General features: G+C 37.6%; 1 protein-coding gene across 1 annotated transcript in view; it reads right to left on the bottom strand.

Annotated features, from left to right (window-relative positions):
• LOC139460619 (uncharacterized) overlaps positions 1-20,488 on the bottom strand; it is a 94,406-nt gene that overhangs the window by 29,821 nt on the left and 44,097 nt on the right. The window contains exons 10-13 of the mRNA XM_071242087.1: positions 20,201-20,328; positions 18,894-19,073; positions 16,903-18,358; positions 13,262-13,296 (exon numbers count right to left, since the gene is read on the bottom strand). Coding sequence (XP_071098188.1) covers positions 13,262-13,296; positions 16,903-18,358; positions 18,894-19,073; positions 20,201-20,328 — 1,799 coding nt within the window. The remainder of the gene's footprint in view (positions 1-13,261; positions 13,297-16,902; positions 18,359-18,893; positions 19,074-20,200; positions 20,329-20,488) is intronic.

Here is a 20,488-nt window from a genome sequence, read left to right on the forward strand (position 1 = left end):
GTGTGTGCGTGCGTGCGTGCGTGTGGGGGTGGGGGCGTGTGGGGGGGGGGGGGGGGGGGGGGCGTGGGGGGTGAGATTGGGGGGATAGATGATAGATTTAGCAACAAGTAAGGTCATCTTGAATGGAGGGTATTCGCAGATGGATTAGCATATGAACTATGATTCTCTTTAGGCAGAAAATGAGGATCCACGATGTTCGACCTGGTAGAAGTGTGTTATCAAACCTCACAGCATTGGTTTTTTGACTGACTGTAGCGTCAAAACAAACTCATTCATTTACTTGAACTGAATGTTCACCTTAATTGTCATGGATAGTCACGGAGCCATGATCCAGAGTACAGGGTGTCACTAGATAGAAATAAACTAAGTAATAATAGGATTACCAGAAAAACGGGGTTTTACACACAAGCCAATAAACTTCGCTCATTAACACCAGAGTAAGTCAGTACAAGATTGAAAACTGCCCCATAATTATGTATGACATGCTTGTCGGGTATTGCTACATATTTATGTGAAAACAAAGTTATTAAAATAAAGGGCAAAACTGATGAAAGTTAACAATAAACGTGTATACGTGTTATATCGTCACTGCAAAAATAATGATCGTTTGTCTTTAGTATTAACATTCAAATACGTTATATCTGTATTAGCGATATTGTCTTTGTTCCACCGGTGAGTCAGCGTTAGCCGTACTATCTCGTAGTATAATTGTATTTCTGAAGACATCACGTTTAAATCGCTGCTCTTGATAGTGTTGATTAAACTTTGATACTATGAACAGTATAATGTTATGTGAGAGGTTGACTTTAGAACGGTAACATACTAATAGTATATAGAATGACATAAACAGAACAATGAGAAGTTCGTCCAGATTAGTGTATAGCCAACATTTAATAATTAAAATAATTACATTCAACAACTCCCCTTTTAAGTCCATTTTCCTGACTTATAAGTAAATGCAAGAACAATCGGACGGAATACAATGTAAAGTTCTTCAACAACTCATCTTGGAATCTCCCATATCACTGGGGATCTTCTTCAATTTAAATGGAGTTACTCGTTACGATTCCGAACCTTCACGTGACTGTGTTTATGAACCATTGTCAAATAGTGGTGACATTAAATCTAGGAAACAATACGCGAAATCGCGCATGCACAGAACGGAAAATTTGGTCAAGGCATTAAGTAATCCGCATGCGCAGAACGATTGATTTCAGTACTTCCGCTAAGCGCTTCGAGTGCAGCGTCAAACGCGGGCCTGTAATCTAACACGCGGGGACTGACCAATGAAATCTGAGAAGTAGAAATACCGGTAGACGCTGTTGCTTGATTGACAATGTCAATAAAGAAAGGGAGGAGCTTAACGCTATCGTTCTCTCCCAGTAAATTCCGATGTCAAATAACGACGTTATTTGGACGGAAAAACGATGGTTTGAAAACGTCCAAATAACGTCGTTTTTCCGTCCAATGACCATATACAGAAAAAAACGACGTTTTCGTGTTTGCAGTGACATATTTTTAAGGTGGAGATAATAGACGTTGATGGTTGATTATCAATGGACAAATTAAAGCCAAAACTTAACTTATGAATGATTGGTAATGGGAAATAGACAATGGGCAAACGGGAGGCGGGTGTAATCAGCGCCATGCCAGTTATCTGTTGGCTTCCCTTGTTGCGTTCTCCTTCTTTGCTATCTTTTTACTTTTGTTGTTCTTACAGGTACAAATAAATGTTCTCTGCCTCATAGCATTTAATAATATGCACCTGATGAAGGAGAAAGTATATATTCCGAAACGCAGTGTTCCTCCGTTGACATCCATAAATATTTTTCCTTGTGTGTATCAGTTATTAATGCCCTTCAAAGACTCAATCTAGCTTTGTTTTTAAATGTGGTGATATTTGCGTAGAATATAATATGGTCATGCCTATATACATTTGGGTCTTTGTCTACATAAGCATTTAGACATACAATTTAGAGCTAAGGACATAGCTAATTCTGCAGGCATGAAGTACACGTCATAGCAAGCTGTGATCTTTATTCATACTTTAGATATTCGTAATGGAGATCTGTAACTGAAGTTTACCGTAATCTTCCGCAACTCTCACCTCCTGACCAGTTGAACGTCTTATATACATATGCAATGCAATGTGAACATAAGTGCGGATGCACGAAGGCGGTTATAGTCATAGTTATACTGCGATGGATGTAGGGGAATGGTAGGGGTGTGTATGTATGTATGAAAGCACGAATACCGATACATGAGGGCGGATATAGTTATAGTTCGATGGATGTTGGGGAATGGTGGGGGAGTGTATGTATGTATGAAAGCAAGAATACCGATACATGAGGGCGGATATAGCTATAGTTCGATGGATGTTGGGGAATGGTGGGAGGATGGATTATGTATGAAAGCATGCGCATGGATCCATGATGGCTGACGTAGACATAATGGTGGGGAAAGAAGAATGTGTGTGTGTGTGTGTGTGTGTGTGTGTGTGTGTGTGTGTGTGTGTGTGTGTGTGTGCGTGCGTGCATGCGTGCATGCGTTGTGATACGAGGGTTGGGGAACATGTTGTCAGATGATTGTGTGAGTAAGTTAAGTGGTTGAGGATGTGGCAGGTATGAGTATTGATACATGCAGACTTGGGGTTGGGGGAATGGGTGTGCCTGTACTGAGGTCTTTTGTTTCACTCACTTATAGTGTTTTCTTTCACTCAAATACTGTTTTACGCATTTTAATGACTGAAACTGTAGTGACTCAAAGGTCATACTGGCCGGGCATTCAACAAATCTACCCCAACTACATACGTAGCCATTGTTATGGTGTAAAATTCTTCTTCTACCTCAAACACACACACACACACACACACACACACACACACACACACACACACACACACACGCACGCACACACACGCACGCACGCACACGCACACGCACACACACACACACATTAATTGTTTTATTAAATGTCTCTTCGAGAGTCAGTAAGAAACTATAACTGCCTTTGTTCTGTAAACCTCACGAAGTTTCAGCTTTCGCCTCTTCCTTTGTGGACTGAGGTTTCACATTTGTAAAATGATCTCTCTTATCTGTCTGTACCATCAACTTAACTGCCCTCACCCCCTGCAGTTTTCCCGTCCCATATTTCCAAGCAGGTGACCCACAAGGAGGAATACCGCCCTCCCTCAGTCCAGTGATACTGTGCCTAGCACAATATGTTGGGGATACGTAGCCTTGCTGTGGGCAAACATTTTGTAACAATTTGGCAAACTTTGATATGTAAACAGCAAATATTATTCAGTTTTATTTCAACAAAAACGGAAAAAATCGGATCCTACTTATTTTGTGGATACCATAACAATAAATCAAGCCAATAGATCGTTTGAGCTGGCATGAATATAAAAAATAATTAGCAAGTCGATAGTCATAATTCCCTCTGTTGGTCCCACGTGAAATGTTCTTCATGAATAGAATAGATGGCTGATAGACGTTCGACCGAATAATATCATTTGCTAACTTCAACTGTTCATCTAATTTCCATGAATGTATGTTACATAGTTCATATGTTCATGGGCTTCTCCACTGAATGTATAGTGTGGAGGACTACTTCACTTGAGGATAAGTAACATAAATAATGATGATAATTATGATAGTATTGCCATTATTATTCCTTCAGATTATTAAAAAAAAAGTTATTATGTTTTCATAGAGAGAAAGAGGTATGGAGATTGTGAGATTTTTTTTAGCATCAGAATTGTTAACATAATTCTTAAAGATATTATGTTTTGTTTGTTTGTTGTTAAATGCTGCACTCAGCAACGTAAGGATATTAAAACATTACATTTAGGTTCAGTTGTATTTTTATATTTGTATCATTTTGCAAATGTTACAGAGACCTGATAAGGGATATATAATAATGTATAGTCGCTATTCTTAAAGTAAGAATATGTTAGATTTATCAACCAGAAATATTGCACACAAGAGGATAATCATATTTCATGACACTATTCAACATCGAAGTCAACGATATTTGTGTATGTTATTGCTACATGACACGGATACGTCATGATAAAGCAATTAGAAATTGGCATTTGATGATATAAGATAGCTACGCGATAAATCACAAAGAACAAAGAAGGAAGCGATATTTATTTCACGATAAAACATTGTTCTATCATGACGTCATTTATTGAGATTCGAACATGCACTCGCAATTTGAAAAGTAAAATTTGTAAATTTGACCTTATTTTTGAGAGGTATGAGTCTAGTGAGTTGTTCCCAATAAATGTTGCTGGAGAATCCGAAAGTGAGAGTGATATGATAATCGGTATTGGGGGAAAAGGTACAGATGATTGACGAGAAAATTGTGAGAATATGCGGGACCAAACTCAAATCCTAAAATGGATTTATCTAGCATGGCCGCTGTCGGATTCTATTCAAGGAATCATCATTATTTAAGTACGGGTATATATTGTAAAGCGTGTTCCTAATTTAACACCCTAAAAGAGGCTGTACGTAATGTTGATATCTCATATAGAAATAAACGAGTCTCGGTCGTTGTTTATCGTACAATAAACAACTCCCACTCGTCGTTTGTTTCTTAATTACATGACCATATACACTAACATTATATCTTTTCATGTTTATCGGTCAACAAAAGCGACATAAGCATTTCCATTATCATGAGAAACCCTTGCCAAAAGTAGCGCCAACTGCACCATTGCGACAACATCAGGAGCATGTTTCATGATTCATCATAATAAATGATGACATTGGATGCTCGCAAAAACGCTAGCTCATTCCGATCCACTAGTGGCACCCGCCACAAACACATCCAAAGGCAAGCCAATTGTTCACCCGAAAAGGCAGAGAATTGCATCTGACATCATTTTTGTCATTGATACGTCAAACCTGGAAATGCCGTCTACACGTCCAACACAAAGCCCAAGCCAGGACCCAAATCCTTCAAACCCGGCCAAAGTTCTGTTAATTACATACATTTCCCCCTAACCTTAAATAATCTATACTAGTTCTGAAGTAAATCGTATTTACCCGTATGAATCGTCTTATGTTATTTATTGCCGATAAACAGAATATGCACACTTTCTGAAAGTACTGTGTGATAAGTCACGCACCAAACCTATACTCTCGATATACATGCTGCTCTTACTTAAAAAAAAATATTGGGTTAACAAGATACGTATATTAAAGTACCATGCTTTCCTGATGTGCTCTCATTCTAATTTGAAATAATGGCATAAATAGTTACCACTCATCTTTCAATATTTTTCGAGGTTGGGTTAATCACGAACATATTTGAATATGTACAACATCTATACTTACTTATCTTTATACTTAAAGGCATCAGGTTTGTCTGTCATAAGACCCCGAAACAAATATGTCCAACACAGCCCAATATTTGGCTCTTGGCTCCTTGTTCTTATATTAATAAGTATTGTTTAAACAACTGTTTTTTTCTGTAAAATATGTAAATTTCAGAAATTAGATGTTATTCTAGCATTAGGTCTGTGGTACGTTTACTGCATCAGCATTACATTAAAACGATATTACATTATATAAATCCATAAAGAGGAAATGCTTAACATCTATCTTTTAAGGAAGAGTGCAGGACGACTTGCTTTATACATATAAATGTGGACATATATGTATGGACATTTGGATGATACAGATATACCACCTTAAAGACAGTGTTCGTGGAAAATGGAATAATTATATGAGTAATCGGGTTAATACCACGTTCAGCAATATTTAGCCATATTGCGATATTGGTTTCCAACATACAAGACGGACCATGAAATTATGACTTGAATTTGGACCTGGCTTTCTGGTGTGATGTAACACCCCAGAATCTCCGGTAGAAAAAGAGCTCAAAGCACGAATAAAGATCACGAGATGATACTGATGTATGCATCTGGACATATATATGCGTAGTATTACTACCTTAATTCATCAGTATATATGTATTTTGCATAAAAGGATAATATAGGATCAACGCTGACATGCGCATATAACCTATTCACCAGTGATGTAATATTTCATTTCTTCTGACACATATCCAAACGAGAAATTATATTTAAATTTAAAAGGAGCCCAAGTGGGATAGAAATTTGAGTCTGAACCTGTTGAACAAGGCTAGTTTCATTTTGGGCTATAGCATTGCCGCAAGGCCTGGGCGGAAGGGAACACCTGTTTGCATCCATCAGATACCAATCACAACAACTTCTCTCTCCAAGCGAAAACAAAATACGAAAAATGTCGGAAGTGTATCCTTCTAATTTTCTATTTAGATACATGTTTTAACTTTAAAGTAATTATATGTATCTCATGTATTAATGGTATCTGTGATGCTGGTACTGTTTTGTTGTCATAGTGTAGCTTTTGTGGAGTTATTATGAATATCAAATACATGCCTTGAAATATGGACTTGTGAAAGAACTCATCATTGAATCATTTGCATTTAAATTAATGCATATACCATTTACTTGGCGTGTATGGACATATTATCCATCTACTTATACACACTTATTATGGACATATACAGAATTTCATTGTACCTTATTATGTAAAAAAATACCCGTGAAGATCCGGGTTAGTATAGGCATTCAACAACCCATGCTTGTACGAAGGCGACTTGGCTCGCTGACTTGGTTGATGCATGTCATCGTATCCCAAATGCGTAGATCGGTGCTCTTGATGATAATGACTAAATTGTTTGGTCCAGACTGTATTATTTACGAACCACCGTCATATAGCTGGTATATTGCTGAGTGCGGCGTTAAACAACAAACAATCAAACAAAATCTATATAATTATTAAACACCTTCCAACAATGAGAAATTAAACTTATATTTTCTAAATATTCTGTTATATTTATAACATAATTTGATTCATAATTTAATTATTGCGTTGCTTTCTTCCCTGTCATTCAATGTGCATGTTCAAACCCCTAAACTTTTTATATTTCATTTTTCATAAATGGCTACGTTAGTGCGTTGCCTAGATCTCTCGTTACCTACTCACAAGAATAGATTAAAATAATTTGTTTTACTATCATATTTCTGTTTATCTAATTCATAATGCGAAATTGATGATTCATTTATAATAGTATAGATCATATTCGTGTATATCACTATCTGATGCTAAGGTTTTATTTCAGAAAATATAATTAATTCAAAATGTAGAAAGATACACAATTTGCCATTATTTAAACTTTTAAACTGTACAAAGTATGATATAATGATCAGAATGCCTGTAACGGGTAGTATTTAAGAAAGAAATATTTGTCGAGAAGTCCCATTTTTCAGATATGCTCTTCAGTAGTATTATTGCATATCTCCAGAGAGAGGTTTACATTGTAGTTCTCATTATTTGTGGATAATTCAAAAAGCAACATAGAAAATATATATGCTACCATGACGAAAGAATACAGAGTATACATAACTCGCAATTCTATATATTCATCAAACAGCCCCAAACCGAAACTCCACAACATATCCGATTACACTGATTAAGGCTGTCCCAGTTCTCCATGTGATACTGACGCCCGTTCGTCTCCCAGACCATACAGAATAAATCTAAAAGGAATCCAGCTCAAGTCTAGAACGATTTGGCAAGCCTATATTGCCTTAATTCTATCCATTAAAGTAAGCATTAATGAAAAAATATTGTTCTTGTCTGCTTCAGATTATATTTTGTAGATACTTATTTTAACTAGGAAAATTGTACTGACACCGGCGCTGTCCCTATTGAAGCTATTTATAAGAATTTCGAATTGCCGTCCATTGTTCGATGTCAATACATCGATGACAAGTGAGGATATCATAAAGTAATCGTTGATGCCGCGCTACACTTTGATAAAAATTATAACCAAGTTGACTGGTGTGTGCATTACTACAGTGAACATGTACATGATCATGCCCTAATAATCAAATGCCGTAATGTCAAATACTAATTTATTATTGTGTGATGAATTTAACTGGATCAGTGGTAACATGTGATATTAATATTCCATCAATTTCTTTCCTGGTTGGTCCATCCATGTCTACAAAATGAAAATAATACAATTAAAATGGAACATAGAACAATTCTTAATTTCAGGCTAGAGCTGTGGAAATCTAGACTTTCCCAATCGTTATAGACTTGAGTTGGTCTCATGTTTTACATTATTCTCTTGGGTCAACCTCACAGCTCATACCATACACAACAAGACCAGCTTGCCCCCCGCCGGAGCTTCCGGATTTTGGTTATATCATCTAACATGGCCAACTCTGCTCTTAAGTAAACAAGAACCTAATCAGCGAGGGGTCCTTTATCATCCCAATGTGGCTGCTTATAAAAATCTGATATCTTTTCCCAAAGACCTGGTTAATAATATATTTTCTGCTGAATATTCGAAACAAATAGAGTGAGTTGGTACTACATGTACATATGTATACGGTTCTATTTTAAATGACTGCAGCGCTCCATTAAGAAAACAATTTGTTTTAACGCCGCTCTCAGCAGTATTCCAGTGATATATGACGGCGGTCTGTTGTATATGAAATATATGCAAATTGAATCTTGAATCTTGAAAGTTGTAACATTTGCGCAAATAAGTATCACATGCAGTATACAGTATATCAACTGCAATATACTGTATACATCAGTATACAGTATGTCGCAAGCTCTGCGCTGGGCTGGAGCACACATTTCCTACACCTCTCCCTTCTGCAAACACATCACGAGGGTTGCAACGAGGTCACAGGTCAGGCGTGCACTCGTCAGTTGCCTAATACGGTCAAGAGGAAGATCTTCCGGAAGACCACTGCACTGGAGGTATGTGGATTATTGAGGAGGTACTACGTGTTTGGAACTGGGAGTTGAACACTAAGCACTTTTAGAGAAGAGCTCACAATAAAACGTTATGGACTCGCGGGCGGACTTGTGTTTTCATTTCAAGACGTACATTTATCAGGTTGAACTTCCTAACTGTAACAATAACTGAACTTTACGCCTTTTATACACATTTGTGATGGGGCGACAATGCGACAACGAGACATATTTTGACCTTGAAACTGTCGCGTTACGGCATCGTCGCCCTTTTGTAAAATAAAGAAAAGGATTTTCAAAGAGCGACAATGCGAACACGCGACAATGCGACAAATGGCCAATTGTCGCGCTTTTGTTAATTTTGACACGTTTTGCTTGTTTTTGTAAAGGCGTCAATGCGACAATGCGACAACGAGACAATGTCCCTTCCATAGTAATCCGTGCAAATAAAACTGAGTAATGAAATAGAAGTCTGACATGCCAGTTAAAAGATAGAGTGTTGCAGCTTCTGATTTCATAGATCTTCAAGAAGGGTTATCAATAATGGGATGGGTGATGAGTTCAACTGCATACGCTGTAATTAACAATAATGCTCCGAGTCAATACATTTTGTCAAATGTATTACATGTATTACGTGAATGAACATATTGTTTATACTCGTCCATGTTTTTGACGGACAAAATAATTTACATGCTCGGTAAAACTGAGGACGGGCATCATTGTGTGTTTCCGTGCTTTGTTCAGGTGAACAATTGACTTGTCCTTGCATGTGTTTGTGACGGGTGCCACTTGTGTGGCAGGATACGCTCACCTTTTCCCGAACACCCATTGGATGACCTGAACCACTTCGGATTTTTATCCCACATCAGTCTGATACACCATGATATAACAGAAATACTGAAATACTGTACAGTTGAAAATGATGTTTAATGCGATTATCGTAGTGTGTTACTGCAACTGTTCATATTTTGTGCAATGATGTTATGTAATATGTAAAAGAAAGCATATTCAATTATCCAATTGATTTGAATAGAATATACTTGCCTCAGTGTATTTTATTAACCCCCCAAATCGTAATTTAAACACATAAAATAACAGATCACGCATGGTGCCTTGACTTACTACTAGATTTAATGGGCCACCCCGGAATAAAATAGTTCCCCCCAAAGCGAGGAACATATGTTTTAGTATGTTAACAAGAAATATATTCCAAACAATATCCTCATGAGATGAGAAGATCTTTTACAGAATTACCTCAGTAAGTCAATTACAATGACAGAGCGTCGTAATACATTTAAATCAAGTACAATACGTCAAAATGGCCGACACGATAAACGTGACGGGAGATATTTTCGAAGTTGTTAATTAACCTGTGGCTATTTCAAGCCTTTGGCATCACTGATCAATTGGCCGATCATTGAAAGGTGATTGTGAAGATGTGTCAAATAGATACTAAGGTAAATTCATAGATTTCTGTAAATTGTCACTGCGACAGTTTGGATTTTTTTTCGTGTTTTTTCTCTCTGGGATGGGTTGTAGCGAGGGTATCCTTAAATGGGCTTGCAACCACGCTTCTGTATGAATTCGTACCAGGGAATTCCAAGGGTTTCCCCAGGAATGTGGAAGTAGTCAGTGTTTACGCCTTTTCAAGAATACAGTCACGTGAAGAACGTCATGTGACCGACCTCGCGTCTAAGTCGTATATCTTGTAAACTTCACATTAAAAAATTAGTTATTGTTATAACCAAATGAAACACAACCCATTATCCGATAGGGGTAACTGTACATAGCCGTTTCCACAATAAACTTAGTAATATTGTTTTGTTTGACTTCTTGGCGTGTGTCTGAATTCCATTAACATGTAACATATCCTAAAACTAGCTTATCAGCAAATCTCGCTGCACTGCGCGCGACAGATACTAGAGCAAGGCATGCCAGAAATACGAAACCTAAAGCTTCCGAAAGGAAGCCTTGGACATCACGTGCGTCGGGGGACCAGCGCCATCTGATTGGCCGCTAACAGTTGTACAAGGCGGAGCAAAAAGCATCGTTTTTCCGTCCATTTTACGCTTGAAAAACTCGACCCTTTTCTGGACACTTTCTAGACGCTGACCAATTAATCAATTTTAATGAATTTTTAGTCGTTTTTCCGTCCAATGACCATATATGGAAAAAAACGACGTTTTCGTGTTTGCAGTGTTTATCCTGTCACACCGGGTAGCGATTGTGCTAAGTGGGAGTTGTCCTCTCATGATCAAAAGGGGCGGTCGTGTAGCCTAGGGGTTAAAGCGTTCGATCATCACGCCGAAGACCCGGGCGCGATTCCCGACATGGGTCCCCCGCCGTGATATTACTGGAATATTGCTAAAAGCGGCGTAAAACCATACTCACTCACTCACTCACTCATGATCAAAACACTCACTTCAGGATAAAAACAATCCCCCTCAAGTTCAATCACTCCCCTATCCCTATCACCAAGTTGTTAATCTCCAACACTAACATACATTTCATGTAGAAAAATTAAAAGTTCATGGATTAGATAACAAGCTACGGGCTTATGAAAAATGTTCATTCTTTTCAGAAATGTTCTTCATGACCCTTTATTATTGAATATCGCTCAATGCTTATTTTATCGCGCATAATATTTAATAGAGTTTTCAAGCTAAGATTAAATAAACTCATAAATGAAGTATTGAAACTGTGAACAATTTAAAGGGCTTGGTTCAGTTCAGTTCAATTCAATTTGTAATTCATGAGGATTGGGCGCTGCTTATCGCCAAACCATTGCGCAGAAAGTATAAGGGGAGCGTTTTCATCCTGCAAAGGGGGAGTGGAGTGATCCTTGTGGGAGTGATTTGAGTCTTTGATGAAATCCCCCTCGAGTGATGTGATCCTGGGGAGTGACCAGATCCTCCAGCACCGGGCAAAAGAAGCACTTGAAAATTGGATTTTACCAAACAATTACAAACGGTATCAAGACACTGTAAACTTAAGGTCCCAAACACAAATTTACTTTATCAAATACGTCACCATTGTATAACCATTTCTTGCTAATTACTTTTTATTGCATTGCAGCCATGAAATAAACTTAAGATGCCACTAAAATTATTATATATTATCCTTTGTCTGTATTGTTAATGTCATTTGTTTTTACTTCTTTAGCAAATTGTATTCAGCAGCTGTCAACAGCGCGCAAAGAATGACCAAGAAACGAACCTTTCTTAGTGTGGTAAAACTTACTACAAGTTAAGTAAATGTACTACTGCAGCGATGAGTAAATGTTATAGTCTACAATAGCCCACCGACTACTCTAGTTAGTGAACATCTACTGCTTGGTAAAGTCTACTGACTTATAAGTATCTAAGTGGACACTGAAACTCACTAAGTTGGTAAACCTTACTAGCAATTTCAGCCATTGTGCTTACAACGTGGGCAGTTCTACCAAGGACTATTTCAGCCATTGTGCTTACAACGTGGGCAGTTCTACCAAGGACTATTTCAGCCATTGTGCTTACAACGTGGGCAGTTCTACCAAGGACTATTTCAGCCATTGTGCTTACAACGTGGGCAGTACTATCAAGGACTATTTCAGCCATTGTGCTTACAACGTGGGCAGTTCTACCAAGGACTATTTCAGCCACTGTGCTTACAACGTGGGTAGTTCTACCAAGGAGACTGTACAAAGACGATATACATCTGGGCAATATGGTTATAAACTGAGAACTTTCCGGTTGTTTAAAGATAGCCTCTGTACTTCATATCATGCACGTTATATTTGGAACGGGCTCTCCAATGTACTCTAGCCTAGCTCCGTCGTACGCTCCCTTGGGAACTAGAGCTGGACGCTTTTCACGCCCCCAAACCCTTCTCTCGGGACGTATTTGTAAATTCTGTAGCCTCCGCAGTGTTGGCGATGAAGCTCATTTTTCAGTTACCTATTAATTCTGTTCTGATATAAGATCGGATTTATTTCATTAAGCCTCTTTCATTATTCCTTTGTTTGTTGACATGGCTCCAGTTGATCAATTCGCCTTTTTATTGCAGCGTGATGCGTTATCGTTAGTCCTTGCCGATGTCGTGAACGCTATGTTAAAGCGGAGAAAATGTCATCCCTCTCATCAGTTCTTAGACTATAAATACTCCTAGTTGAATTGAATTAATAAGGTTGATGTGATATGTTTGTGATATGTTTGTATCTGCAAATATCTTAACCACTATTTTTAACATGTATTGATATTTTAGCACGTTGAGTGCTCTTATTGTATCATCAAGTTAATATTGTGTCTCATAGGCCTTTTAGGCCGTACGGTATATTATATTGTTTTGATAATTGTGATAATTCCAGTATAACATATGCCGTGTGACACATTAATGAAATAGTATATTATCTTTATATCAATAATAATAGACTCCCAATCACAACTCACCATGGTCTGTCTTTAGCAGGTTCATCTTCAGTATCCTATGAGGAAGAAAAAGAGGATGCATAGCGGTAAATCATTATTCAGTGCGGAAGTGAATATGCATAGTGTATGTAAACATTTTATAAATGATCATCCAACAAAACCACATAGATACACCTCGTGAACTCGAAATCGAATTTAGAAAATGTTAACTTATCCATAGTTCGAGACAAGAGTTACATCGTCTTATATATGGCTAACTTTAGCATCGTATTGATACAGCAAACCCCGTTAATCCGGAAGGTAGCTTTAGCTGTGAAATATTTCGTAATAACAAATTTCTGATAATCGAGTCATCCCTACAAGCTAGTGTTGCGGTGTATCTATGTAGACGTTGCGGGCAATACATGTCCAGATGTAGGGGATTCCGGTTAAATGGGGGCCGCATTAGCGAGGTTTCAATGCATTTCCCTACTTCATCTACATATGTCAAATATTCAGTGTCATTTACTTCCTGATAGGAACAATGGATTTGCATTCATGGTTGGGGAAGACACCCTCACACAAACACCAAATACCTTTTAACATGTTAATAGTACTGAAAACAATTCTCCAAATATGAACATTATCAAGACGTCGCATCCAATACCACGAGTCGTCTGTCATATTTTGCTTCAACATTTCCTTTTATGATGTATGTGTTTGTAATCGCTTAAATTGCGAAGCATGATTGAAATGTATAACCACGTTATGCACCGACGCTGTGTCGCTGTTTAGGAGCTTCCAACTCTAATGTTACAACTGTTACTGTTCGTTATATTTGTTTAAGCATGAAGGCAACAGTGCATCGTAGCTGTTAATCCGCTGTGCTGCCATATAATGCTTGAAACAACATGTCGAGCTGCTCATGACAAACTACTGTCGTTTCTAATGACTTTATCGACATTTATAGCTAATGATTCCAAATTCCCCAATGTCCTAAATGGCAGTGATGAAGACACAGATAGGAACAGGCTTACAACGAGATCGTCAATATTTGATAATCATTACGCCTATCAATCAAAGGATTATTTTTTTCAAAGAGTGAAAAATTATTACTATAACTCTCCCTTGGACGAAACAGAGTGGAATAATAAGATAATCATGAATTATTGCTTACTAGGTTTTATCTTTGATGCCAGGCAAAATCAGTAATGAGAAGGTACCGAAAGGTGGTTTTAATTTAGCGAAGTGGCTCTTGATTTAACACCGCGGTATCGATCAAAACTATCATCGTTGATAACGTTTCAATACCTGTAATGGGTTTTATATCCGCCATTGTAGCCATTATACAGAGATTTTGTATAATTATGAAGTAATCTTGTGTAATCAAAAAGAGAAATTGTTCACTCATGAAGTGATATTTTATACTCACGACGTGATTTTGTATACTCATGACGTGATATTGTTCAATCGTGAAACGATATGATATCGTGATGAAGTGATATTCTTCAATCATGAAGTGAAATTATATAATCGTGAAGTGACATTGTTCGACCATGAAGTGATATTGTATAATCATGAACTGATATTGTTCGACCATGAAGTGATATTGCATAATCAAGAAGGGCTATTGTTTAATCTTGAAATATTATATGATCATGAAGTGATATTGTATATCAAGAAGCGATAGTGTATAATCATGAACTGATATTGTGTAACCATGAAGTGATATTGTATATCATGAAGTGACATTGTATAATCATGAAGTGACATTGTATATCATGAGGTGACATTGTATAATCATGAAGTGATATTGTATAATCATGAAGTGATGTTGTATAATCATGAAGTGATATTGTATAATCATGAAGCGATATTGTATAATCATGAAGTGATATTGTATAGTCATGAAGCGATATTGTATAATCATGAACTGATATTGTGCAATCATGAAGTGATATTGTATATTCATGAAGTGACATTGTATAATCATGAAGTGACATTGTATAATTATCAAGCGATATTGTATAATCATGAACTGATATTGTATAATCATGAAGCGATATTGTATAACCATGAACTGATAATGTATAATCATTAAGTGATATTGTATAATCATGAAGCGATATTGTGCAATCATGAAGTGATATTGTATATTCATGAAGTGACATTGTATAATCATGAAGTGACATTGTATAATTATCAAGCGATATTGTATAATCATGAACTGATATTGTATAATCATGAAGCGATATTGTATAACCATGAACTGATAATGTATAATCATTAAGTGATATTGTATAATCATGAAGCGATATTGTATAACCATGAACTGATATTGTATAATCATGAAGTGATAATGTATACCAGGAAGCGATATTGTATAATCATTAAGCGATATTCTTCTATCATAAAGTGACATCGTATAATCATGAAGTGATATTGTATAATCATGAAGCGATATTGTATAATTATGAAGCGATATTCTTCAATCACATAGTGACATTGTATAATCATGAAGTGATATTGTATAATTATGAAGCAATATTCTTCAATCATGAAGTGACATTGTATAATCATGAAGTGATATTGTATAGTCATGAAGCGATATTGTATAATCATGAAGTGATATTGTGCAATCATGAAATGATATTGTATACTAATGAACTGATATTGTGAAATCATGAAGTGATATTGTATAGTCATGAAGCGATATTGTATAATCATGAAGTGTGATTGTATAATCATTAAGTGATATTGTATAATCATGAAGCGATATTGTATAATCATGAAGTGATATTGTATAATCATGAAGCGATATTGTATAATCATGAACTGATATTGTGCAACAATGAAGTGATATTGTATAATCATGAAGCGATATTGTATAATCATGAACTGATATTGTATAATCATGAAGTGACATTGTATAATCATGAAGTGATATTGTATAGTTATGAAGCGATATTGTATAATCATGAACTGATATTGTGCAATCATGAAGCGATATTGTATAATCATGAACTGATATTGTGCAACAATGAAGTGATATTGTATAATCATGAAGCGATATTGTATAATCATGAACTGATATTGTGCAACAATGAAGTGATATTGTATAATCATGAAGCGATTTTGATTAATCATGAAGCGATTTTGTATAATCATGAAGCGATATTGTATAATCAAGAAGTGATATTGTATAATCATGAAGTGACATTGTATACTCATGAAGTGATATTGTCCAATCATGTATACCGTTTGATATATTACAGAAACTGGAGACCTTAACGAGTATGCCACTGACACACTTTATAACACTGACATATGGCTACTCCTTGGCATCGTTGCAAATGTAAAACATAAACGCATTGCAGATATTCATATGGCTTTCAGATCTTAAATTCTGGTTCGAAAAACGTCACCAGATATTGGTTGACAAAAGCCGTTTTTTTAGACTGTGAGGTTTCTATCAGCAGAGAATGGGAGATACATGTAATTACATATGGTGATGCTTTTGCATAAACCGCGTAAATCAGAAGAATAATAGCTGATTTAGCAGAGGGTGTTGGAGCGAAACACAGCTAAAGTAACTCAGACAGTTTCTGTATCGAGTTTCCAAGAAAATCCGCAAGTTAGAAGTTTTCGAAATATGATTATGTAGAAGATGGGAAAAAGCTTACAGAAAACTGCAGTTGATCCCACGGCAGATCAAGGTCGTCATGGCAACGCTGTGAATGAATGACGTCAGCTGATCGATCGTAGCACTCGAGAAAGTCCGACTGGGTTAACTCTCGTTTGGAAACTAATTCACAATGATTGAAAAGTTTGACTTTTCGTTTTTTCTTGTCGTTCACTGGATGTTCTTGTACCGATTTATCACTTTCCTCCTCTCTAACGTTGATGAATCGATTCGAGCTCTCATCAGAAGAATCCGAGCTTATTCTGTCCCCAGACGCCGTGACAACAGTTTCGATGACGTCACTGTTTTCTGTGCTCAGACGTCGCACATCTTCAAGATGGCGGAAGAGACGATGATTGCGTAGCAACTCATCCGGGAGATCCTCGTTTTCAAGGTTAATCCTGACGTAGTTATAACATACATTTTCATCGTCATCTTCACTGTAATATGACATCTGACTTTGACTTTTTTGAGTAGGACACGATACGGACAAAAAATCGGAAGAATTGTCTGCGGAGAAATCAGACACGTCAAACTGTCCGATATCTGTGTTTCCTTGACGTGCATTTATAACACATGACGCTGAACGAAAACTTTCCCCTGTTTCCGAGAGATAATCACGTGACAGGTGCGCTACTGCTGACTGCAGTGTGGAATTATGGGAAGAAATTGTTGACATTGTCTCCCCATCTGAAAAGTCAGCGTTATGTCCATAATCTCTGTGCTCAGTCTCAAGATCAATTCTTTCTCCGATATCGGAACTGATTGTCGCGTAATCAGGGGATTTTTGAGCACTGAGGGGAATCTTCCGTGCCGCGGGGGTTCCTTCGCCGATTACAGACCTTACATTTTTTTCGTTTTTCGTTTTTTCGTTTTCATTACATTCAGCGATAGCAGAATTTTGTCTTTCGATTGAATTTTTATCAATAACAGCATAGTCATGTGACATTTTAGGTTGAAGCTGTTCATGCCCCTGTCTTGTTACTTCTGATGGTGGTTCGGTCACGTGATCTTTCGGTGCTGCATCTCTGTCAAGAGATATATAATCATGGGACAGTGTTTGGTCTCTGTTCAGAGATCTTGGTAAACTCGTATGGCCATCATCAGCACATCGTATCGATTTTGGCCGTTGTCCAAGTCTGGCAGTGATCGTGTGTTTGGTCGCTCCATGTGACAAACTGCCCGCGGTAATGACTGCTCCAGAAGTTGTTCCCTTCCGCTCCGGATGCCTGCTACGTACGTCATCGGCCGCGGCAACAACACCGCCGTCTTGACAAGTAGATCTGACTTGAACTTGTCCTCCGTTCCTCAAACGCCGCGGTGTTTTGACTGAAGTCTTTGCACCTTGGTTAGATGTTGATGTCTCAAGGGTCGAGCGACTTAGGGCTTTCTTCACTTCGCGTGTCATGTCAAAGTCTGGAGTGTTCCATGACTCGTGAATGTCTTTCAACAGAGACCTGTTAAACAAATGGGATTTTTTCACAAAGAACATTGTTACAAATAATTGTGTATGTTTTTTAGTTGATCCAGTCTTACTTCATTTATGTGTACATATTACTATGCATTGGATTAAAGATTTTCTGTTCTGTCTTAATAAACAAAGATAATATCGTCCATTAATATATATATTTCCTGATTAAAAACGTCCTTGACTTTCTCAAGGCCTTCAACCCGCGGGAACTGGTTTTGAAGAAGTCGAAGGGTTTTGTCGCTCTTATTTTAAGATCTAATTATTGACTTACTTATCGCTCTTACTTAAATGGCGGAAGATCGACGTTGCTCATAATATCAACCACTGGTTCGACAGGCCCACGTTTCATTTTTTACATCTCGCCGTGATATAAAGTTAATATTTCTGAGTGCGGCATAAAACAAGAAGAAAACAAAACAAACATCCGGACTAAATCATATTATCCTTCATTCCGATTCTGATCTTCTGCGTTAAAGAACACTGAAATAGTTTTCAAGTTCCAAACCAAAATAAAAAGTTACCTGGTTGATTCTCGGGCGTTCTCAATATCAATCACCCCCTTACGTAAAGGAGTAATGTCCCTTGACTGAAGGGCGTGGGCAATGTCGTCAATTCCCCGGCTTAAGCCAAAGCTATCAGATCCAGTGTGCATCATTGATGACAACATTGATCTGAGCTGTTTCAACTTTTCCTCACAGGCCCTGCAAGGGATAACACACTGTATTAACCTTTGGTTCGTGATATTCCTGAATTAAAGTGTCAATCCTACATTTGTATACATGTCACATCAAAGAAAAATACTCCAAGCGACATTGTAACGACATGGATGCATAGGCCTTGAGCTTTTAGTGACAAACATTTGTGAAATAAGCTTAATTAAATTGCGTTCCACATGTACAGATATTTTGAGTGAGTGATGTGGATTTAACGACTCTATTTATAAGGTAAAATATATATCAGAGCCTGTTGGCTCGTGGTGGGCGGAATAAAAACTACATCTCTTACCTGTGCCAGGATCCAGTAAATCGTGGACATGTGTACCACAGTTGCCGTAATAATAATCCTTCTTATTGTCACCGCCGTATCACATGCTTCCTGGTTTCCACAAGGTAGTATTCGTCTGAGATCCGTGTTACTGTGCGCGTTCCTTACTTAAACTCATCTGTTGTCTTTAATATGTTTCTCTGCTGTACCTTCCCTGTTTCCTTACTGTTTTCCTCAGTATATCTCACCTGTTTTCCTCAGCATATCTCACCTGTTTTCCTCAGTATATCTCACCTGTTTTCCTCAGCATATCTCACCTGTTTTCCTCAGTATATCTCACCTGTTTTCCTCAGCACATCTCACTTGTTTTCCCCAGTATATCTCACCTGTTTCCTTAGCATGTCTCACCTGTTTCCTCAGCATATCTCACCTGTTTTCCCCAGTATATCTCACCTCACCTGTTTTCCTCAGTATATCTCACCTGTTTTCCCCAGTATATCTAACCTGTTTTCCTCAGTATATCTCACCTGTTTTCCCCTGTATATCTCACCTGTTTTCCTCAGTATATCTCACCTGTTTTCCCCAGTATATCTCACCTGTTTCCTCAGCATAACGCACCTGTTTTCCTCAGCATGTCTCACCTGTTTTCCTCAGTATATCTCACCTGTTCCCTCAGCATGCTTACCTGTATTCCCCAGTATATCTCACCTGTTTCCACATCATATCTCACCTGTTTTCCTCAGTATATCTGACCTGTTTTCCCCAGTCTTTCTCACCTGTTTCCTCAGTATATCTCACTTGTTTTCCCCAGTATATCTAGCCTGTTTTCCTCAGCATGCCTCACCTGTTTTCCTTGTCTTCAATCATGTCCTCTACGATGTCTGTACATTTTCGGGCCAGTGTCGTGTGTCGGGCCAGCAGTTTCTGGTACTGGCTATGAGCCTTCTTAAGGAGTTGCACTTTAGCCGTTATCTGTACAGACAAACAAAGGGGGGGGGGGGGGGGGAGAGAGAAATGGTTTAATTATCATTTACAGCAAAAAGGTTTTGAGTCGTTTTGATTTATTGATATAATAGTATGGTTAATAAAGATCGACATTACAGTTATTTATTTTCGTTAACGTAAACATGTA

This window comes from Haliotis cracherodii, unplaced genomic scaffold (assembly GCF_022045235.1).
Source record: "Haliotis cracherodii isolate W230 unplaced genomic scaffold, xgHalCrac1.p SCAF_14, whole genome shotgun sequence".
Taxonomy (NCBI): domain Eukaryota; kingdom Metazoa; phylum Mollusca; class Gastropoda; order Lepetellida; family Haliotidae; genus Haliotis; species Haliotis cracherodii.